Source organism: Orcinus orca, chromosome 3, assembly GCF_937001465.1.
Source record: "Orcinus orca chromosome 3, mOrcOrc1.1, whole genome shotgun sequence".
NCBI lineage: Eukaryota > Metazoa > Chordata > Mammalia > Artiodactyla > Delphinidae > Orcinus > Orcinus orca.
This window is the reverse complement of record NC_064561.1, coordinates 54,804,169-54,826,901: the sequence shown is the minus strand read 5'-3', so window position 1 is coordinate 54,826,901 and position 22,733 is coordinate 54,804,169. Positions and strand designations below refer to the sequence as shown.

Sequence of the window (22,733 nt, the reverse complement as noted above, 5' to 3'; positions counted from 1 at the left end):
CAGAGCGCTGTGGAGAGCTGGCCTTACGTGCTCATCCCTTCGAGCCTCAAGACTACAGCCAGCGTTTCCTTGGGAACCAGTGACCCCTGACCCTTCCCTTTGTCAGAGCCCTGGAGCTCCTGGGAATAGCCCCATCTCCACAGGTCACTTGCTGGTCCCGATGAACTGGTTTGGCATTCTCAAAGGGGATTCCCTCCTGAGAACTGTCTGCAAGCTGGAGGGTTTCTGCTCCTAGGTGCGGCCGGGTTCAGCGTGGTCCTCATACTTCAGGCCTGCCTGTTCCTCTGCCTTTTCCATGTCCTGCATGTATTGATGGACCAGAATTCATCCCGTGGTGAAGCCAGGTCTGGGCAGCCTTGGTCTGAGAGCAGCACAGAGGAAGCCATACACCTCTTCTAGCAGCCTTGACCAGGAGGTGGGTGTGACATGCGATTATTCACTCAGCTGATATCGAGCACCCTCTATGTGTCAGGCAGTGTTCTATGTGCTGGGGAGGAAGCAGTGAACAAAAAGATTCCTGCCCTCACTGAGTTTGTACTCTTATTGTTTTAAGTAGAACGGTCAGGGTAGGCTTCATTGAGATGGTGAGATTTGAACAAAGATGAGGGAAACAGGTATCTGGGGGAAGTGTCTTCTGGCAAAGGGAAGAGCTGGTGAAAAGGCTCCACGATAGGCCACACTCCTGGCGTACTTGACTGGAGAAGAGTGAGGTGTGAGGTGGGGAGAAGTGGGAGGGGAGGTCAGAGAGGCAGGGAGGAGCCAGTGCGTACAGGGCCCCGTAGGCCACTTTGAGGACCTTGGCTTTTATTCCAAGAGAAGCGAGGGTCATCCCAAGGTTGTGAGCGGAGAAGTGACAGGATCTTACAGGGTTACTCTGGCTGCTGTGCTGGGAATAGACAGTAGGAGACCAAGAATACAAACGGGAAGACTAGAAGTGCTAAAGTACCCATTTAAGAGGATGGTGGCGATGGAGGTGGTGGGAAAGGGCTGGATCCTGTATCCATTTGGAAATTGCGCCAATAGGGTTTCCTGATAGATTGGATGTGGTGTATGAGGGGAAGACGGTCGTCAGGGGTGACTCCAAGGCCTCTGGACTGAAAGGCTCCCCAGCTGAGACTGGGGAGGCTGTGGGTATCAAAGGCTTTGGGGGCTGGGAGAGCAGCAATTCTCCTTGGGTCATGTTGCGTTGGAGATGTCAGGGAGGCATTTGGATGTTTAGTCCTGCACCGAGAGAGAGTTCTGAGCTCGAGAGGTAAATTGGCGAGCTGTTGGCGTTGAGGCGGTTATTTAAAGTCATGACGCCGAGGGGACGAGGACAGAGAAGACGACGAGGCTGTGCCCTGGGCGTCAGCGTAAACAGGGTAGGGAGGTTAGGCTGGGGAGGATCCAGAAAGGAGGCTGTGAAGGGGTGAGTGGCGAGCTGTGAGGACACAGTGGGGCCTTGGCAGCCGGTATAAGAAGCTACAACAGGATGCGGCATGAGCAACTTGTGGAGACGGCCCTGGTAGGTCTAATGAGACAAGCCTGCGACAGGAGCACTGGTGACCTAGCCCAGGACAATCGTGGTGGAGCGGTGGAGGTGAAGGCCTGATGCTAGGAAGTTTCTAGAGGAGGTGAGAGGATTGTTTTGTGATTATTTTAGGAGGTGCAGGCTGAAGGATTTAGAGTTTTATGGTGTCTGAACTTAGCTTCAAATGATGAAGCAAAAAATTATAGATGCATAGATATTTACAGTTTTATATACAGAAAAAGCACATATTGTAAAATGTTTAAGACAAGACTGGAGAATCTAGGTGGTATATAAATGAGTGATCAGGGTACTACTACCTTTTCCACTTCTGTATACGTGTTTTCAATTTTTCATAATTCTGAAATTTTGGGAAAAGACAGTGGACAGGGAGAAATCAGAAACTGTATAGACAACCCTTTAAAGAGCTTTGCTGCAAAGGGGACCAAAAATATGAGTGGGAGTGAGTATGGGAGATGGACGCAAGGTTTTTGGTTTTGGTTTGGTTTTAAGCTGGGAAAAATTATAGCAGGTTTGTAATAAGCCAGAGAGTAAAATCCAGAAGAGGAAGGAAAAAAAAGGACAAAAGAAAGAGAAGGAAGAATTGCTGGAGTAAACAAGGGGTGCTGGGTGTAGCGTGCAGACAGTGGAGGAACGGGCTGGAGTAGGACCAGAGAGAGGCCACGGGCTGCAGCAGGTGGGCAGTCAGAGTGTGTGCGCAAGTGCTGCCCCCAGGGTGCGGTGGTGCACGGCCGGGGGAGCTGTCTTCTGCTTGAAGCAAGGCCACCCTCTGGGAGGAGGTGACGCGCAGAGGTGTTGAGGATCTGAGGAGGGAGGAGAGGCGTGAACTAGCCATCCAGTCCGGGAGAGTGGGAGGGTACCCAGAGCCGGGCGGCGGGGGTGGCTGGTGGTGTCCTATGAATGCCGTTGCGTTCAGGTCCCACTCGATGACCTGTTTCTGATGTCTTAGGTCAGGGGTCAGACCTTCTTGGAATGGGCCGAAGACGAAATGGCATCTGGGGCTTCCTTCTTACTTGTGTGACTACCTGAGGGTGCACACAGTGTAGGAGCAGATGAGACGAGCTTTCCAAGAACAGTCTAACCTTGAACTAGTCAGTGCACCTTTCTGAACCTCAGCTTCTGCCAAATGCCACGAGACCTTCCCTGTGTGGCCCTCCATTCATGGTAGACTGTGAAGTTTATTGCGCTAGGTGATTCTCTTGAGAGCTGATGTGGCCTAGTGGTTCAGGGCACAAGCCCTGGTGTCACAAAACTTGAGTGTGAATCATGGTTCTAAGCCATGTCACATTTCAGAGCCTCTGTTTTCTCTTCTGAATGATGAAGATGTTTACAGTACTTGGCCTTGAAGATGTACGCATTCAGTCAGTGGTGCCTGGTAAGGAGACCTCCGTGGTCTGACAGGTGAAACATTCTCAAGGAACAAGCCCTGCTTTTAACCCTTTGGCTCTGGTCCCTGCCTGCTGAGCTGGACATGGAGGAGGCCCCTGCCGTCTCAAGTGAGGGGCACTGTGAGCCAGGCCAGTAGCTCTGGTTCAGGAAGGGACGGTCCTGAAAGCCTGGATCAAGGGCACTATTTCTCAGCCACTCTGCTTTCTAGAGTGCTGGCCTGGGTAGAATTCCCTGAGAGCTGAGGTGACTCACCCAGGCACCTGGACAGATAATTTAAAATGATTGTCTGGGCTTCCCTGGTGGCGCAGTGGTTAAGAATCTGCCTGCCGATGCAGGGGACACAGGTTCGAACCCTGGTCCGGGAAGATCCCACATGCCGTGGAGCAACTAAGCCCGTGCGCCACAACTACTGAGCCCACGTGCCACAACTAGAGCCTGGAGCCCGTGCTCCGCAACCAGAGAAGCCACTGCAATGAGAAGCCGGCTCACCGCAACGCAGAGTAGCCCCCGCTTGCCACAACTAGAGAAAGCCTGCGCACAGCAACGAAGACCCAACGCAGCCAAAAATAGAAACAAATAAATAAGTAAATTTATAAAAAAAAAAAAAAGAGAAAATGATTGTCTTGTCTGGGAAGGAAGCCAGGATGTGGTTTTGGTGGAGCTGGGGTAAAAAAATCTGGGTTTAAGAATCAACTTCTTCCTTGTTGTGTAAGAAAAGGCTTCTGAGGTTGTCAGAGCGCTAAGCAGGCAAGCCGGGCTCAGGGAGCAGTGAACAGTGGGGCTCAATTCCCCGGCCTGTGTCCATCCAAGATATGTGCTTGGCTTTTTCTCTCCTTCGGGGCCAGGAGTTCCTTGTCAGCAAGGTCCAGGCCTTGTTTACCATGGATGACCTACGTACTATTGGTGGTACTGAATAATCAGAAAGGAGGACCTGCTTAAAAAACCACCACCACCGACACATTCACAATTAATGTGATAGTGAGGTTATGCGTTGTTTCAGCAGCTGTGTCCCTCTCTCACAAGGGCAGCTGTTATCCGTGTTTTCAGCATCTAGTTATTGGATAGGTGGAGACCTACCTGACATATCTGGGACTCGGTCCAGTGCTGGGCTGAGACAATCATTTCTGTTCCTAAAATGCTGGCCACAGTGCCGTAGGCCAGCACAGGCAGGTAGAGAGCCAGGCCTGGGAGCCAGAAGATTAGTTTTGACTGACATTAGTCTTGGCTGGCTGGCTAATGTCATATTATTTCCTCTCTCTAATCTTCTAACCTGGGGGAGCCTTGTACAGAATCACTTGGCTCCCACCCGCCCCGGTCTCTCCTGGGCCAGCCAGCAGAATTTGGAGAATGTGGCTTTAGCCCCTGCTTTCTGTGCCTTGACCAGGAGAAGCTGCAGCAACACTTACAGGGTCATTCTTGCCGACCTGAATTCGGTAGCGGGAGATGAAGTTAGGCTTTCCAGTTGTGTCAACCACCAGTAGAAGTCCACTGACGGTCCAGAAGAGCAGAACGGGCACCTGGGTGGCACCTGAGGTTGGGAAGAAGAAGGAAACGTCAGGACAACTTCAGGAGCTGGCGGCGCACGTATTCCCCGAACACATGCTCGGTGGTAACTGAGGCTGTGTCGTAGGCAGGCCCTTGCCAGGGCCTTGGTGTCTGGGTGCTCGGGGCTGGGGGCCTGCCTTCAGTCTTGGGGTGACAAACCAGCTGTGGGGACTGGAATGGGTCACTTAAGGAGTGTCTCTATTTCTTTTCTTAGCTGTAGAACGGGGACAACAACCTTCTAGGCGGTTGGAGAAAAAACCAACACAAAACTATGGTAAGATGTATGATACACTCCAAACAGAAATGAATTTCGGTTGACATTTGGGCGTCTGTGCCCACTGAGCCCTTTAAGAATAGCCAAGGAAGGGAGAAGCAAAGGGAGAAGCAGAGGAGGAGTTTGGTATGGTACAGCTCACCACGGGCACTTGGGTTCCCCAATCCCCATGACCTTATGATGACATGAGCAGGGGTACTTCAGGCATCCAGTGAGCATTTTCCAAAGTGGAAAACCTACCTCTCAGGGGGCTCCTTGGTTAAAACAGTCTTCACACCCTACCTTCTTGGAGAGTCAGGGTCCAGACAAGTGTGGTCACAGCTCTGAGAATTCCTGTTTGACTTTGTTAAATTCAACCTTTCTCAGGCTTTTCTTTACCCAGCACTCTGTCTTCTCAGAACATCTGAGAATAGACTGGCCATTCGTCCCTGTCTGCCCAGGACAATTTCAGTATGTATCCATCATATCCATCATGATTAATAACCCCTCCTTTATTCTCACAATGTCCCATTTCGATAAGTCGTATGGTCTCCCCACCCATTAACCTCCGATAGAACTGATGTGCTGCAGGGTATTTTAGAAAATACCGATCAACACAAATTTAGATAGGGCTTTTTGCCCCACTTCCCACTTTTCCATGAAGTCATCCCAAGTATTTCTGTTCTCCTCCTGTGAACAAATAAGCACTTTGTCCACCCCCGTTGGCAGTTATTCAAGTGACGTTGTAGTGTTACCTAACTCTTGTACTCTTAACTTTATTTTTCCTTGATTTGCCGCCTCCTCTAATTTCAATATTCCAAGGAGCAAGGGTGTTTAACTTAATTCTCTGTCTCTGCATTCTTCCTCCAGTACCCTTCTTGCTCCATCAATCACTGTGCCGTGTGGCAGTTGATACCTGAAAAATACTTGGCTAGCACTGTGAGGAAATGGGATTGGCTCAAACATCCTCAGGGCAGTTTGGCAGTATCTGAAGTGAGGAAAAGATCAGAGTGACAGACAAAGACAGAGACAGAGAGACAAAGACAGAAAGAGGGGAAGAAAGAAAAGACATACACACACTCGTGCACATAAATGCCCATCTCAGCAAATTAAAAAAAGCACAGTAGAACATTTAAGTAACCTAAATGTCCCGGATCTTAGTTCCCTGACCAGGGATGGAATCCAGGCCACGGCAGCGAAAGCACGGAGTCCTAACCACTCGAATTCCCAGAGAATGGACTAAATTGATTAGAATATTTCCACACAATGGAATAGACAGGACAGCTTACAATATTGAGCAAATCTATATCAGTTGATATGGAAAGATGTCCATAATCAATTCAATGAAAAAAAGTTAAAAAAATAGTAGATGTCGGGACTTCTTTGGTGGCTCAGTGGTTAAGAATACACCTGTCAATGCAGGGGACACGGGTTCGAGCCCTGGTCTGGGAAGATCCCACATGCCAAGGAGCAGCAAAGCCCGTGAGCCACAACTACTGAGCCTGCACTCGAGAGCCCGCAAGCCACAACTCCTGAAGCTCGAGCACCTAGAGCCTGTGCTCCGCAACAAGAGAAGCCACCGCAATGAGAAGCCTGCACAGCGCAACGAAGACTAGCCTCCTCTCTCTGCAACTAGAGAAAACCTGTGTGCGGCAACGAAGATCCAAAACAAGCAGCCAGAAATAAATAAATTAAAAAAAATAGTAGATGTCTTTTAAATTTAACCAAATATGCAGTATACTAACAGTGCTTATTTCGTGGATATGAGAGGTAGGTGATTTTCACCTTCTTTATGCTTATTTGAATTGTGTGATTTTTATTTATTTTATTTAAGTGAGCATGTATTTACTTTTATCCTCAGAAATAAGAAACTTTATTTTGAAAAAAAAAAAAAACTTAGGTTGGTTGTTGCCTAGCGGGCCACCCTTCGAGGTGCCTGCCTACGTGTCAATCCAAGGGCTCCTGGAGGAATATACCGAATGAAAATCACAAGAGGTGATCTTGAACTGTTTTCCAGTTCTAACATTTCAAATGGCAAATATATTTTCTCTCTGGTATTTGCTTATCACTGAGGTGATAGGTGGTTTTCCCATCATCGTAACAGAAACATATAAAATGTTTTCCCACCACTCTCCCCATGTATATTTGCAATCTGCATTGTTCTTTTCAATGAGTGCTTAAGATTCCATTAACCTGTCATGTTTAATATTCAGCCCATTTTCGGAGTTCTCTTCCTAGAAGAAAGCAATCATCAGAAACATTTTATTTCTATGTTTGCTTTGTGACAACTGACACTTTTTAATCTCCCATTCTAGACTGTGACAAAGTGTTTTTGGTTGAGGTTTGTTTGTTTTGTAGTTATTAATTTTCTTCCAGTCAAACGGTGACATAGTTTTTTAATAGGGTAGACATTTTACCTTAATACTTTATCTTAAATATCTCTATATCCTACAAATGAGTTTGGCACAGAATAACTTAATAAATATTATGTGAGTGAACGAATGTATGACGGCGGACAGTCACTATTGTAGATAATGCTGTCATAAATACCTATGTTAAAATAGGTTTTTTCTTCTACTATGTTTTGAGCTTGCTTTCAGGCTTTGGCACTGTCAGTAAATACATTTTGAGTGAACACTTGCTGTCAAGGCCCAAGAGCCAGCTAGATTGCACCAGGTCCAAGGACACAGCCTCACATGAGACAGAACAGCCCTTTGCACTTGTGGACCTGACATCTAGAAGCAGGATTACTGCTCTCACAAGCATTCGTTTTCACACAAACGATTTCTTTTTTTATTTTTCTATTTGGGGGGATGGAGGAGGTGTCTCAACTTCTTTTCTTAGATATCCTTAAACATCCATTCCATATTAACCCCCAAATTTAGCACTCTGGGGTTACCACTGCCTTAAACTTTAAGTCCTCATTCCTTAGGGTAATAAACTGAGAAGTCCCAAAGTAGAGAACAAAAGAAAAAGAATTAAGCTATAACCATGTACCCAAACCCTAAGTGCTGGTGGTCTGGGAATCTCACCTAGAATGTAGAGGAGCCACTCCTTCCCTTCGAACGTAGACAGCAGCCTCTCCCACTGGGCTTGCCAGAAGTAGCCAGAAGCACCCCAAAATCTCTGAAGATGCCTTGAAAGAAAACTCATTCATGTTTCTGGGTGAAGACTGGTGGGTGGACAGCTCCTAAATCCATGCTCTGCCCATAGACCGCCACCGCACGGCCCCCAGCTCCCGAATTAGAGCTGGCTGAGAAGACTCACCATGTGACTGAGTTCCAGAGGGCCACAAGCAAGAGAAGGCCAGAGCCCAGGATGAAAGCCGTCCTCCTCATGGAGCCCCAGATGTGTCCCTCCTAGGGGAGGACAAGAAAGCGTCAGGTCCCCGCAAGCCTCCTGCCTTCACACGCAGCTCACTGCTGAAGCCCGGCAGGAGTGAGGTGGCATCAGGATCTCGATCGTGCCACCATGGCGCATCTGCTGACCTTTTCCCAACTTCCGTGGGAAGGCTCTTCCTTATCAAGAGCTCTCAGGCTGTGTGCGGAGGTGAGTATGAAAGTTAGAGCTTAAGGCTGGGGGAGGGAAGAGAGCAAACCTGATCCAGAGAATCTAGCATGCAATTGCGTCACCCAGAGAAGGACAGGTGAGCCTTCCGAGAGCCATGGGATTTCATGACCAGTCTTCTTGTTGAACAGAGATGCAGATTATTTGTACATTGGAATCACCTGGGAGCTTTCAAAAACTGCCAGTATCCGGGTTACTCCCCAGCCCGATTACATAAGAGTCTCTGCCAGGGCAGGGGAGGTGGGGCTGGGCCTCCCTGTCTTTTAAAGGTCCCCAGCTAATTCCAATGGACAGGCGGAGCTGGGACGGCCATCACAGAAGGATCTGCAGAATCCTTGATGAGGCCACAGGGACTTCAACTGTGTTCCTGAGCCAGGCCTATTTTCCCATGCCCATCACCCTTTTGCCCTTGAAGAAAAGAGTAAATAAACATATTTTCTGACTTGCAATATGTCCTCTGCCTTCCAGAGATATTAGTCTGGGCTGCCAGCTGAACGGGACAATGATGGCTTCTAGGGGCAAAGAACAGAACGCTGGCCATCACTGGGCGGTCCTTACATGTTCTCCTCCAAAAGCCTAAAACAGTGGTCATTGCGAGCTCGATGGTCAACCAGCAGGTCCCAGACTTGTGGAAGGAAAACCCTGGCTGCCAGGTGTGTCACCAATTTCTATAGTACCTTGGGCAGGAATGACAAATGTCCATCACAGCCCATGTTTCTACGCCCAGATGCAGTCTGCTAATATTCTTTCGTGGGAGAGGACTGGAGGTGGTGGTCCCTATACGTGTGTGCAGTTAGTGAACCAGGTCACATACACTGTTGTAGGGGAAGCTGATCTAATAGGGGGCCAGGTTTTAATCCAGCCTTTGGAGATCTAAAGGAGCAGACCGTTTTGACTGACTCATTCAGAGCAACCTGACTCTGCACTGACTCTTTTCTTCTCTGATTACCCTATCCCACTTTTGATCAGAAGTTAGTAAGTCGTTTTCCATGGCTAGTGAAATGTTTTTAAAGGTCTACTCGGGTCCTGAGATTTGAAAAATGACCTTCTCTCTCTCTGAGCTCTGAAAATGACCTTCTGTTTCCCTCTCTCTCTCTCTGTCTCCCCCCGTTAAGGGCTGGATCGCCAAGACCACAGAAACTTGTTCTTTTATACAGGCTGTTCAAAGGTCACCCCCAAATTTGCCAGACAGTTCATCTTGGGCTTTTGCAATTAGTCCTTTTTTGGGATTCAAAGGACCCTTTTCCTGAGCTTTCCAGATCCACTAGGAATTTTTCATTTGAGTTTAATCAAATCAAGCCAAGTCAAATTTAAAACCTCGATTTCACATGTAAGATTAGATGTGTTTTCAGGGATCGTGGTGTTTTCTCTCTCTAGCAGCGTGAGGGCCAGGTAAAGTGACAGGACAAAGGTCTCTGGGAAGGGCAGGAGCATGCAGCACAGAAGTTATCTGGGCTCAACAGCTGGTTCCCACCCCCCAGTTCCCAGCCCCCAGTGGGCCTCTCTTGTCCCCAGAGCAGCTGTAGAAAGGGGTGGTTCCAAAGGCCTGAGCCTGGAACATTCTAAGGGCCAAGAGACCTTGGTGGGACAGCTACGGGGCTCTTCAGCTACCTTCATGCAGGCAAAGGGGCTTGAGTTATAATCAGGCAGCTGGAGTCAAGTGATTCTGCTCAGCTACTGAAGCGAGCACTTCACTGATGTGTCAGCTATATCCCGAAACCTTGGGGGGGTGTTGTCAGTTGTGCTGCAGGCGCAGATGTGGAAAGGGTCACTGGCTGCGTTCTCACCAGTTTGGTGGGTGAGGTGCTCGCGTTTACCTGCTTTTGCTTCTCATTGTGTGGCACACTTCCAGCTTCTCCCTTCATCTGGAATGAAAAAGCACAGGTGAGCCTGGGTGTCATTTTCACATGCAACCAAGGAAGTAAGGAATAGAGAGAGTCAAGGTGAATGGCCAGCAGTGGTTTTTAATGCCGGCAACTCATTAAAATCACCTGGGAGTTACAAAAAAAAAAAAACCACCACCAAAAAAAACCCTGGCGGACAAACTGATTCTAAAATTTACATGGAGAAACAAATAAGCAAGAATAGCCAGGAATACAGCAGAAGAGTAGAAGAGGGACGGGCACGAGGGATACTAGGTCTAGCAAGTCTTAAAACACTTTATAAGGCTTTTTAAAAGACTTAATTATGCTCTTCTCACTTCTTCAAGGTAGTAAAGAGTTGTTCCTGTGAGATAAAAGAATATCAGTGGACTCTTAACCAGGACTTAAAGAGTAGCTCTAACTTGAGTTGGTTCAATTGTGTATTCTTTGTTATTATTTGTCAGTTTAAAAACAACAACCAAGGTTTTTCTGAAACCAGTCAACAATTCTATGGCCAAGTAGATGGATAGGAATGCGGTGCATGAAACTCCTTCTAAAATGCTGTCAAACAAGAGCTGGTTAGAAGGAGAATAATTAGAAACGTGTTTGAGATCTCCATTTGACAGTATGACAGGGTAAATCTTTTTGGAAGTCTTAATAAAACCAATATCTAATAAGATAAGAGAGATTAAGGCTTGATCATTTTTATTTTCTAATGTGATGTTGCAGAATTTTCCTGGTTATATAAAGATAATGATCAAATGAAAAATAAAAGTTATTTTAAGGAATCCAAATAGTAGTTATTAGACAACTGAATAAAAACTCTGATGTCAAAAGGTGGTGAACACAGATTAAAAACCAATTGCATCTCTACTTAGCAAAATGAAACAAAAAGGATAAAAAATGGCATTGTCCATAATATATGCTGAATGAGATATTTTTGGCCACGTAAACATATTTTTTAAACATCTTTATTGGAGTATAATTGCTTTAGATTATCGTGTTAGTTGCTGCTGTATAAAAAAGTGAATCAGCTATATGTATACACATATCCGCACATCGCCTCCCTCTTGCATCTCCCTCACACCCTCCCTATCCCACCCCTCTAAGTGGTCACAAAGCACCGAGCTGATCTCCCTGTGCTATGTGGCTGCTTCCCACTAGCTATCTATTTTACGTTTGGTAGTGTATATATGTCCATGCCACTCTCTCACTTCATCCCAGCTTACCCTTCCCCCTCCCCGTGTCCTCAAGTCCATTCTCTACTTCTGTGTCTTTATTCCTGTCCTGCCCTTAGGTTCATCAGAACCATTTTTTTTTAGATTCCATATATATGTGTTAGCATACGGTATTTGTTTTTTTCTTTCTGACTTACTTCACTCTGTATGACAGACTCTAGGTCCATCCACCTCACTACAAATAACTGAATTTTGTTTCTTTTTATAGCCATGTCAACATATTAAGTGTGCTTTTCCCTGCTTTTATTTTTATGCATCACAAGTCAATGCATACAGAGATAAACTTTTTTGACTTAAAACATAAAAAGCTTTATTCTAAAGATTATACAATACTTTGGTACTAGAGGTTTTTTAAAAAAATATTTTTAATTAATTAATTTACAGTTGCATTGGGTCTTCGTTGCTGCACGCAGGCTTTCATTGCGGTGGCTTCTTTCTTCGCGGAGCACGGGCTCCAGGTGCGCGGGTTTCAGTAGTTGTGGCTCGCAGGCTCTGTAGTTGTGGCGCACGGGCTTAGTTGCTCCGTGGCATGTGGGATCTTCCCAGACCAGGGCTTGAACCCGTGTCCCCTGCATCGGCAGGCGGACTCTCAACCACTGAGCCACCAGGGAAGCCCAAACAGGTGGATTCTTAACCACTGCGCCACCAGGGAAGCCCGGTACTAGAGTTTTGATCTAAGTTTTGAGGACGATATTCCTTTTACTACAAGCTAGTTCTATACTGTCAAAAACATCTACAAAAGTGTATCCTCCACACTTACACACATACTGCACAGAACTATAAAATCCGGCAAGGTAGAAACTTTCTGGAATTTTCCAGTGTATTTTCAAGGTACAGCAAGCCAAAAGAAAGCATCGTGGACAAGTATGCATGCTGACTCAGGCAGTGTTTCCAACGTAACTCTAGTGTAACACGTTCATATACATATACACCCAGGGAATATTTCAGAAGCATCAGTTCTTTACACCTTACACTTGATCACGGATGTGGGTACGTCTCTGACAGTTCATCCTGTTCTTGTGCCAACACCACCTGACTGACCCTGCAGTGGCTCCATAGTGAGGTCAAGGCCAGTGCCATCTGCTGTTTCTTTTTGTTCTTGTTGCTGTTGGTGTGTTTCTTGAAGAGACATAGCCTCTTGGCTTTGTGACGTCATTAGGGTTGAAATGCTATTCATTGTGTCTTCCATTTGTCGCATTTGAACATCCAGTGTTTCAAACCGGTGTTCAGATTGTCCGTCAAGGCAGAAGTCTTTGTCCGTGTTCATACTCCTCAATGTAGCATCCAAAGATCTGACTACACCTGCCAGACTTGCCTTTGCTTACTGCTACTGCAGTTTGGTCTCCAGCTGCCACGGCATTTACCCTAGGCTTTATTCTCACAAAATTAAGTGCTAGGTTTTTCTGATGGTTTGTGTCTTTGGAGTGTGTTCTTGTGACTTCTCTGTGCCAATCTGAATGACCTTTTAGATCTTGGCCTTTTTCAGTCTCTTCTTTATCACATTTCTTGGCATTTCTATAAAGTGTTTTGCAACAAACTTTGTGTTTCTCCATATTTGAAATAAAGCCATGACTTCTCTGTGAAGGTGACAGCCTGGGACGGTGGTTGGGTTTGGTGGGAGGGTGCTTGGGGATTGCACTTACCCTGAGTTGCTGCCCAGCTTGACTTGGTTGACTGTCCCCCTACTTGTCTTACCATAAAGGTTTTTTTAAAATAAATTTATTTATTTATTTTAATTTTGGCTGCATTAGGTCTTCGTTGCTGCACACAGGCTTTGTCTACTTGTGGCAAGTGGGGTCTACTCTTCGTTGCGGTACGCGGGCTTCTCATTGTGGTGGCTTCTCTTGTTGCGGAGCACGGGCTCTAGGCACACGGGCTTCAGTAGTTGTGGCACACGGGCTCAGTAGTTGTGGCTCGCGGGCTGTAGAGCGCAGGCTCAGTAGTTGTGGCTCAGGGGCTTAGTTGCTCCGTGGCATGTGGGATCTTCCTGGACCAGGGCCCAAACCTGTGTCCCCTGCATTGGCAGGCAGATTCTTAACTACTGCACCACTAGGGAAGTCCCACCATAAAGTTTTTTCTTTTTTTAAAAATTTTTATTTAATTAATTTATTTTTGGCTGCGTTGGGTCTTCGTTGCTGAGCGCAGGCTTCTCTACTTACTGAGAGCGGGGGCTACTCTTCGTTGAGGTGCGCGGGCTTCTCATTGTAGTAGCTTCTCTTGTTGCAGATCACGGGCTCTAGGCGCATGGGCTTCAGTAGTTGTGGCACGTGGGCTCAGTAGTTGTGGCTCGTGGGCTCTAGAGTGCAGGCTCAGTAGTTGCGGCACACAGGCTTAGTTGCTCCGTGGCATGTGAGATCTTCCTGGACCAGGGCTCGAACCCATGTCCCCTGCACTGGCAGGCTGATTCTTAACCACTACGCCACCAGGGAAGTCCCATCATAAAGTTTTAATAGATGAAATTGTGTGCTAGCGCATGAGTAGGCAGACATATACAACAGATTAGAAAGTCTGCAAATAGACCTTAAAATATACATGGGAATTTAGTATATAATAAAAAGAAATCAGTATCAGTGGACTCTAAACTGAAAAGATGCTGAACTTCCTCCATAATAAGAGAAATGTGAATTAAAACTATAATAAGATATTATTTCTCACCTGCCAGCGTGACAAAAATCCAAAAGTTTGGCCACATGCTCTGCTGATGAGGCTGAGGAGACTTTAAAATTGTATTTGTTCTTTTTAAAAACATCTTTATTGATATAAAATTCACATACAATACAATTTACCCATGTAAAGTGTACATATATAGGCTTTTAGTATATTCACAGAGTTGTGCATTCACCATCACAGTCAGTTTTAGAATATTTTCATTATCCCAAGAGAAATCCTACACGCTTTAGCCATGAATTTCCTGTCTCCCTATCCTCACCCCCCTCTAGCCCGCAATAATCACTAGTCCACTTTCTGTTTCTGTGGAATTGCCTATTCTGGACATTTCATATTAATGGAATCCTACAATATGTTGTCCTTTGTGGTTGGCTTCTTATACTTAGCATAATGTTTTCAAGGTTCATCCATGTTGTGGTATCTATCAGTACTTCACTCCTTTTTATTGCCAAATAACATTCTGTCATATGGATATATCATATTTTGTTTATCCATGCCTCTGTTGATGGACATTTGGATTGTTGCCACTTTGTGGCTGTTATGAATAATGTTATGAACAATTTTGCATAAGTTTTTGTGTAGACACGTTTTTATTTCTCCTGGATATATGCCTAGGAGTGGAATTGCTGGGTCATATAGTAACTATCTTTAACTTTTCGAGGAACGTGAAGTGGTTACACCATTTTACATTCCCAACAGTAGTAATGTATGAGGTTCCAACTTCTCTACATCCTCACCAACACTTATTATTGTCGCTATCGAATAGTGTCATGACCTGGTTGAAGAGGAGCGTTACAGTTCATCGTCCTGCCGTGTGACAAGGGGGAAAGAGCTTAGAGAAAGGAGGCCAGGTGAGTTTCTAGATGGCAGAGCCAGGATCAGGCCCAGCTTCCAATATCGCTAAGGATGTTTTATTCTTTTGTGGATGTTTATGCTTGGTTTTATTATTCTAGATGCATTTTTACCAGCTTTGACCTTAGGAAATACAGCTTCCCCTTGACCCTCATTTCTTACAGAATACTTAGGCTGGAAAAGGGAAGAGAGGAATGGTGACATATAAAGTGCCTCCAGGGGTTTGAGAAGTTAGGACAGCAGAGGGAGGTGATAAGCTGCTCACCAGCTCCACTGTGAATCACATCACAGCAGAAGGGAGGCAGTCCGCTCAGAGGAAAAGCCTGTCAGGGAGAAATACTGGGAGGTTTGATTCCCGGTCAGGGAGATAGCATCCGGTTTAAGAAAAGGCACCTGAATGTTTGGTGCAGTGTCAGCCCAGTCTCTACCTGGAGGCAGGGGAATGGATTTCAGCCACACTATAGCCCCCCCAGCCCCACCCCCACCCAGGCCTGCTTCTTTGTCACCTCCACTCCCTCCTCCAGCACCCTTTGTTGCCTGGCCGGCAGCAGGAGAACCTGCTGTAGCTTGGAGGTGTGGAGCTCTACCTTGTGCTGACTTCTCAATAAAAAAGAAAGAAAAACACACAACAGAAGAGAAGGAATAAAGTGAAGCTGCAGGCATTCACTCCCTGTTCTGACCCAGGAGGGCAGTCAGGATTCCTTTGCTTACCTGAGTGTTAGGGGTGCTCTATAGTCATATTCTGTACCGCCTGAGGCTTCCAGAGGATAACTGCACAAGCGTTTCAGGATGACAAGTCTCAGCTCCAAACTATGGTAAACAGCCCTGCCCCACATCGGGGACAACAGATGTTACTCAGTAACCTGAATTTATAAGGATTCCCAAGAATTCTCCTTTTAAAAAAATGTTTAAAATTGTATTTTGGAGTATAGTTGACTTACAGTGTTGTGTTAGTTTCAGATGTACAGCAAAGTGAATCAGTTATACATATACATACATACACTCTTTTTTTAGATCTTTTCCCATATAGGTCATTACAGAGTATTGAGTAGAGTTCACCGTGGTATACAGTAGGTCCTTAAGAATTCTCCTTTAAGTAGTGATTTTCAAAAAAAAAAAAAAGTGATTTTCTCCATCTTCATTGTGCTGAACAATTCCTATCGGCCCAATTCCCAAGTTTGGCCCACATCCTCAAGATGGATACGGGCCCATTCATGAAGTTACCTTTCACACAGTGGTAGAATTCTGGGATGAAGCAGGGTCATTTTCAATCTGGCAGTTTGCCTTCTGCCTGAGGTCCCAGAAAGCACAGATCTTTAAGTACCTAGTTGTGCTAGGTACTTTGGGGGCTAAGCCTGTAAAGTGTCTTAATGACAAGGAACCAAATATGAAAGGAAACACCTCAAGTTGGGAACGACTTGGAGATCTTAATATCTGCAAACCATGGCAGAAAGGTAGACCCTTCACATCACCATGCATTTCCCTCCTCAGTGCTTGTTAGGAAGTGTGAAAGGCTCTGTGGACCCTGTCGAGATATCCATCCTGTTTGGGAGGGAAGCTGAGGGGATTTGGGGTTTGTTTCTTTGTTTGCCTGTTTGTTTCTTTAGCTACCAGGACTCTTTTTGCCATGCCATGCCACAGGAACTTCACTTACAAGTCAAAGTCTCATCTAGCTTTTTCCCGATATCTTATCATCACCGTTATCTTTGCCAAGAGCTTGCAAAGCTAATAAGACACGGTCTTTGACCTTTTGAAGCTCCTCTATTCCTTCCAGGAACATTTACGAAGAACTTACTATGTACAAGGATTCCTGGAGGTGCAAAGTCTCAGTCTAGGTACATGAACCCATCATTTCAAAAATCCATATGAAAAGTGCTAGCCTAAGTTCTGGTCCAGAGCTAAGAAAACACTGAGTAGGGCAGGAGATCTGGCATGCCCAAGAAACCTTTAAAGGAGGACAGTGCCCGGGCTTTCTCGTGGTCTCCAACCTTACAACCAAGCCTTTTCCTCCTAAATTGCATTTTAGCTTATCCAAGGAATGCTGGGTTTTAGTTATATCATACTTTTTAAAAAAAAATCAAGATAGATGTAAGAATCTGCCACATGAATATCAAAACTGCCATCGAATATATTCGTTACCCCGCTATTTAGTTCCCCAAATGAAGTAGTGCACTTTTTATGAGAATACAGCTGATAAATTCTTATAAAGAAATTAGTGCACAGGACTTTTCCTCTTGGGGAGCAAACTTGTGGTTGCTAAGGGGGAGGAGGATGGGGGAGGGATGGATTGGGAGTTTGGGGTTAACAGATGCAAACTAATATATAGAGAGAATGGATAAACAACAAGGTCCTACCGTATAGCACAGGGAACTATATTCAATATTCTATGGTAAACCATAGTGGAAAAGAATATAAAAGAAAGAATGTATATATATGTATAATTGAATCACTTTGCTGTACAGCAGAAATTAACACAACATTGTAAATCAACCATACTTCAATAAAAAAAATTAGTTTTTTTTTTTTTTTTTTTTAAAGAAGTTCTCCTCTTTAGAAGAAGTGGTATGCTTACTTGTGGAATGCAAAAAGGCAATCCATTTTGGTCCTTCTCACCCCTTTTTGCTTTGGCTGCCTGTAATTTCAGAGTTAAATTTAATGCTCAATTATACTTCTTGGGATTGTTTTTTCCTTTTATATAATCCAGTATATAAAAAATGATGTGTGTCCAAGGATGTTCATTGTGGCATTGTTTTTAATGACTAAGAATTGGAAACACCTTGAATTCCATCAATAAAGCGTTGGTTAAGTAATTATAGTACATCTAGTAATGAAATATTCTGTAGCCATTAAAGGAATAAGGCAGCCCTATGTGTACTTTCCAGAACTCGTAGGTGAAAAAGTAATGTGTGGAACATGTGTGTGTGTGTGTGTGTGTGTGTGTGTGTGTGCTGTTTATGTATACATAGAATAATACATAAAATATTAGACTATTGCTGGAAGAATATATAAGAAATTGGTTACAGTGGTGGCTTCTGGTGAGGTGAATTCGGTGGCTGGGGGTCAAGGCAGAAGGAAGGCTATCTTTCTACCACGTGCCTTATTTTTTGCCTTTTGAATTTTGTACCATGAGTATATTTTACCTATTCAGAAAATTACAGAAATATTAAAAAATTTTAAATGAATTCAGTGCTCATTCATAGGAAATATTTTATTGAAGATTCACAGAGTAATTCATTTTTACTTTACTCTTCATCATATTAATTGCAGTTCCTTAAGGGCTTTGGGAAATCTTTGTCTCCCCTGAAATTTCATTTTTTATATTCATAGCATTCATTAGATTATTAAAGGTAACTACGACAAGGACCAGTGCCCTGTTTATTCTTCTTCTTTTTTTTTTTTTTTGGTAATGATTTTACATGGTCCAAAAGCAAAGCAATAGCAGTAAAGCACGTGGTTCTTTTTTCTACAGATCACTGCCCCCCACCCCCACATCAAAACAGTATAAAAGGTATTTATTGAGTGCCTGATGGGTTCTAATCAGTTTTTATTTTTCTGCAACTATTCTACTGCATATATCCTTTTATTGGAAGCTATCTCAAACCCTTCTGAGATGGAGGCTGGATGTAAAGTATTAAGTAGGTATTAAAATTAAACACCTAAGTGAGACTAGGAAGGCTGTCAGTACAATAAGACCCTGGGAGGAGGCGGCTGTTGACGCCACGGGCAGGGTGCTGATGCGTGCTGTGTCCATGCCATAGAAACTATTTTGCTGAGACTGAGTGATTAGGGGCTGATACCTAAGCTTGACCTTGGAACGTCAGCCTTCAGGTCAAAGGGAAAGTGACTCTTTATCTTTTGGTGGTAGGAAGGCCCTGTGGCTGCAGGAGTCATAGCATTTATCTGTTGACATCTGACTTCATTAGAGGCAATGAAACATTTCCTGATATGCCATTTTTCTTCGGCTAAGCCAATAGGCCCACATGCTATTTCCTGAGATGTTTGTCTAGGCAGCTGACTCCTCTAAGCTACACAACCGTATCATTCTTCTGAATATTTTATGATAAAGCAGCTTGTTTTCTGTGCCTCTCTACATCTGTAGTCTTGTTTTCAGTTTTAACTGAACAGAGTCAGTCAGAAAGGTTCCATGGGGGACCTCAAACATGGTGGGCCGATGTGTCTTCACCCAAAGAATTTCCTTGACATTGTTTGCCAGTGGTATTGTTCAAGTTAGAAATTTTGGCAAACAAAATCAACAATAGCAATTATTAAATATTTACTATGTTAAGGTACTATAGTCATTACATTTTTATGGTACCTCCTCTCTTTTTCTCTACCTTTTGAAGTCTCCCAGCTAAGAGCTAGAAGTTGTCTTAAGCTCATCTATTCTGATGCCCCCATGTTCCATTTGAAGAAATGGAGGCATAGAAATCTTCATTATTCAGCTTCAAATTACAGTTATTTAGTGGCAGAACTTGAATTCAGTGCTCATTATACCGATTAAGTCTGCAAAAGGTATAGAATGTGCTGATGTCGGTGAATGCAGGGTGGGCATTTGGATTGTAAAAGGACACAAAGGAATGAGATCAGCCTCTATCAGCCACAAACAATGGATTAGATATTGTGTGTGTGTGCTTTTTTTTTTTAATACAAAAGGTAAAATAGAGCATGGTTTTTCTAAGATAATAATCATTCTTTCAAGAAATATTTATTAGGGCTTCCCTGGTGGCGCAGTGGTTGAGAGTCCGCCTGCCGATGCAGGGGACGCGGGTTCGTGCCCTGGTCCAGGAAGATCCCATATGCCATGGAGTGGCTGGGCCCGTGAGCCATGGCCGCTGAGCCTGCGCGTCCGGAGCCTGTGCTCCGCAACGGGAGAGGCCACAACAGTGAGAGGCCCGCGTATCGCAAATAATAGTAATAATAAATTAAAAAAATAAATTCTACCAGCTAAACATGTGTTTTAAAAAAAAAAAAAGAAATATTTATTGTGTGCCAGATACAATGCTAGCTACAGAGGATACAAACATGAATAAGACATGCTTCTTGGTCCTATTTAATAATGTAATACTATATAACTTTGATTTTCCAAGTGAGAAAGTATGTAGGAGGAGGATATGAAGTAACATTTATGATGAGAATGCATTCAGAGAAAGAAAGAAATTAAATGCACTAAAAGTAAATATTCTAATACTTAATAACAATGAATTGATTCTCCCTTAAAGGGATTTCGATAGATATTATAAGATTATCCAAATTAGATACTTTTTAGTTTGGTTGTTTTGAAAGCAGATGATTCTGACTGTTTTGAAAGCAATGATTTATTGCAGAATCCCCAATCTAGGTAAATGGCACAGTGAGCCTATAGTGCATGTTCACAACCTAAAAAAATCTGAAGACAGGGGAGGGGAATGGGATGAGGGTGGGAGAAGTAGACAGTTTAATTTTAATTTGTATTTGTCTGCAGCCTGATTCTTTCAGATTCTAGCTTCCTGGATATTCTGCATGGTTGATGAAGGTTCCCATTTTATAGGTACAAGATATATTATCTTTATGTGAATGTGCATGGTTTCTTTGTAAATATCTCATGAAATTATCAGGGGGAAAAAAAAAAAAAAAAAAAAAAAAAAAAAAGACCTGATGGACCATCTGGTCTACCCCTTCCATTTTTATCGCTAAAGAGATAGGCTTAGATAACAGAACTGACTTGTTCCAAACTCCACACAGTTTCTGGCAAAATCCAGGCTTCCTAACGCTTTGCCTGGTGCCACATGTGTTTTCAGAATAGCATAAATTCTATTTCATACGGGAGACGACTACTCTCCTGAGGACTGAAACTCCCGTTACTTCAGCCTCTGTTCTCAGGCTGTTTGTATTCTTGGGAAAAGCTGAACAGCCTGCCTCTAGCTTAAAGCCTCTGATGAAGAGGGTTTCGAGGAACTGCTATGACCAAGGTCTGTACGTACGTGAGACTTTTACAGAGGGGAAAGATACTCATTCAAGAAGGTAAAATGCATGAAGGAAAAGGTTGAATTTTGAGACAAAAATTACTCCCTTTGGACAGTTTTAGCAATGCTCCCTTCACTGCTTTTGCCTTGGGTACTTATACCCTTTATGATTTACTGCCCCAGTTGACTGCATGCCCGTGAAGCTGAAAGCCTGCCTATTTTGTTTACTACGAGATCCACAGTACCAAACACAAACCTGGCATGTAGCAGATACTCAGGAAATATTTGTTGAATAAACAAAAGAAGGGTAAAAGAATTAAAAGCCTTATTTTTTGCCCTCAGAATGTGTCCAACATTTGCTCTTGAACGTTTCAGCACCTTTTCCTATACTACACACTTACCTTTCTAAGGTCAGAAGCTAACGCTCAGAGCATTTGTTTTACCAAATTGAATTGCATCTTTATATCCCAACCAGAGAAAGTTAGTTGGAATTGCATATGAAACTGAAGCACCCTACAAGTCTCTGTCTTGTCTTGCTTGCCCTATGCCCCCAAAGACCTGTATAGCATCCTGAAAACCAGTGGCCCATTGTTCACACCCGTCTACACACACTGTATTCCTCTCCCTCGGTAACCTCTGTGGGAATCCTTCCTGAGCTACTACCAGGACATCAGCAAGTCTGAAAGTGGAGCATCTGTTGATAAATCCCAGTATGTCGATCAAAACAGCTTTGACATGGTTGTCCACCTTCTAGTCCCCACATCGACCTGGGGCCTTTGCGATTTTAAGACTGTTGTAATTGGCCCCATCCCTTCCAGGTGACCCTGGCAGGTTAGAGAGGAGAAGCAATTCAACCACAGTTGCCTCCTGGCAGTCTTTTTCCAGTAGGATTTTCGAGTTCTGATTTGGGATTTTCTCTTTCATGTGGTTTTGAAGCCAAAGCGAGTCCGTTTGACAGAATTACCTGTCAATTGCTAGAAAAACAAGACTACGGAGGAGGTAGATTGTACAAACATGGGCAGAGGACGGCAGACATTAGTGAGACAGAAAGGGACTCTGTGTACTAAGAAAACATCCCAGGACATTGTTCAGAGGCAGATCTCACCTGCCCTGTAAGTGGAGAGGACAGAGAGGTGGCAGAGGTGAGAAGGGTATGCTTTGCCTTTCTTTAAGTGAACTTGGACGCGTCCTGACCTTGGCGACCAGCTTCCCTGCCCAGCAGCTCCCGCTCACCTCTGCAGTGGGCTGTGTCCCAGCTCCTCCAAGGTCCTGGCACAGCTCAAGCCCGCTTTCTCTTCCTTCAGCCCCGACGCTGGCAGCTGCTGTTGCTGTGCTGCCGCCTCACCCTGTTATTAGTCGGTAGGCTGGGAGGCTGGCCAAGGTGATCACGTTACGGAGCAGCCTACTGGCTCGGCCAGGCACGTGACGGGAGAAAGAATTTGGGTCTGTTTTGACGAGAGACAAAAGCGCCCTTCTTGCCAAAGGACATCTCCTGAAAGCTGAGAGGAAATGCGCAGTTCAAGCCAGAGCTGGAAAAAGCACATTTGACTGACCTCTGGGCTTGTTTTTCTTCTTTTTAAAAACTTCCCGCATCTTCCTCAACTTAAGAAAATGTCACGGTCCCCTAGGAGGCAGTTTCGATAAGAGGCGTGGGTGTCAGATCATGTTGAAGGCAGAAGATGGGCAGTTCAAGTGAATAAAAAGGTGACATGGACCACAGGGCCTCCTTTTCTCATTTTTGATGGCTTCTGTTGCTTCTGAGGGCAGCCAAGGGAGGAGAGATGTATCAACTACTACTGTTCAGTCTAGATGCAGGAAAGGAACCCCTGGAGAGGTGAAGTTTACACTTTGAAACAGGTGAAATTAGAATACAGGATGACCCGTGATGTA

At 44.6% G+C, this 22,733-nt stretch overlaps 1 protein-coding gene across 1 annotated transcript in view; it reads right to left on the bottom strand.

The window, feature by feature from the left end:
* FAXDC2 (fatty acid hydroxylase domain containing 2) overlaps positions 1-22,228 on the bottom strand; it is a 30,589-nt gene extending 8,361 nt beyond the window's left edge. Inside the window, exons 1-5 of the mRNA XM_004280996.3 lie at positions 22,077-22,228; positions 10,100-10,147; positions 7,983-8,074; positions 7,748-7,851; positions 4,324-4,445 (exon numbers count right to left, since the gene is read on the bottom strand). Coding sequence (XP_004281044.1) covers positions 4,324-4,445; positions 7,748-7,851; positions 7,983-8,074; positions 10,100-10,147 — 366 coding nt within the window. The 5' untranslated portion in view covers positions 22,077-22,228. The remainder of the gene's footprint in view (positions 1-4,323; positions 4,446-7,747; positions 7,852-7,982; positions 8,075-10,099; positions 10,148-22,076) is intronic.
* Between the last annotated feature and the right edge of the window lie 505 nt (positions 22,229-22,733).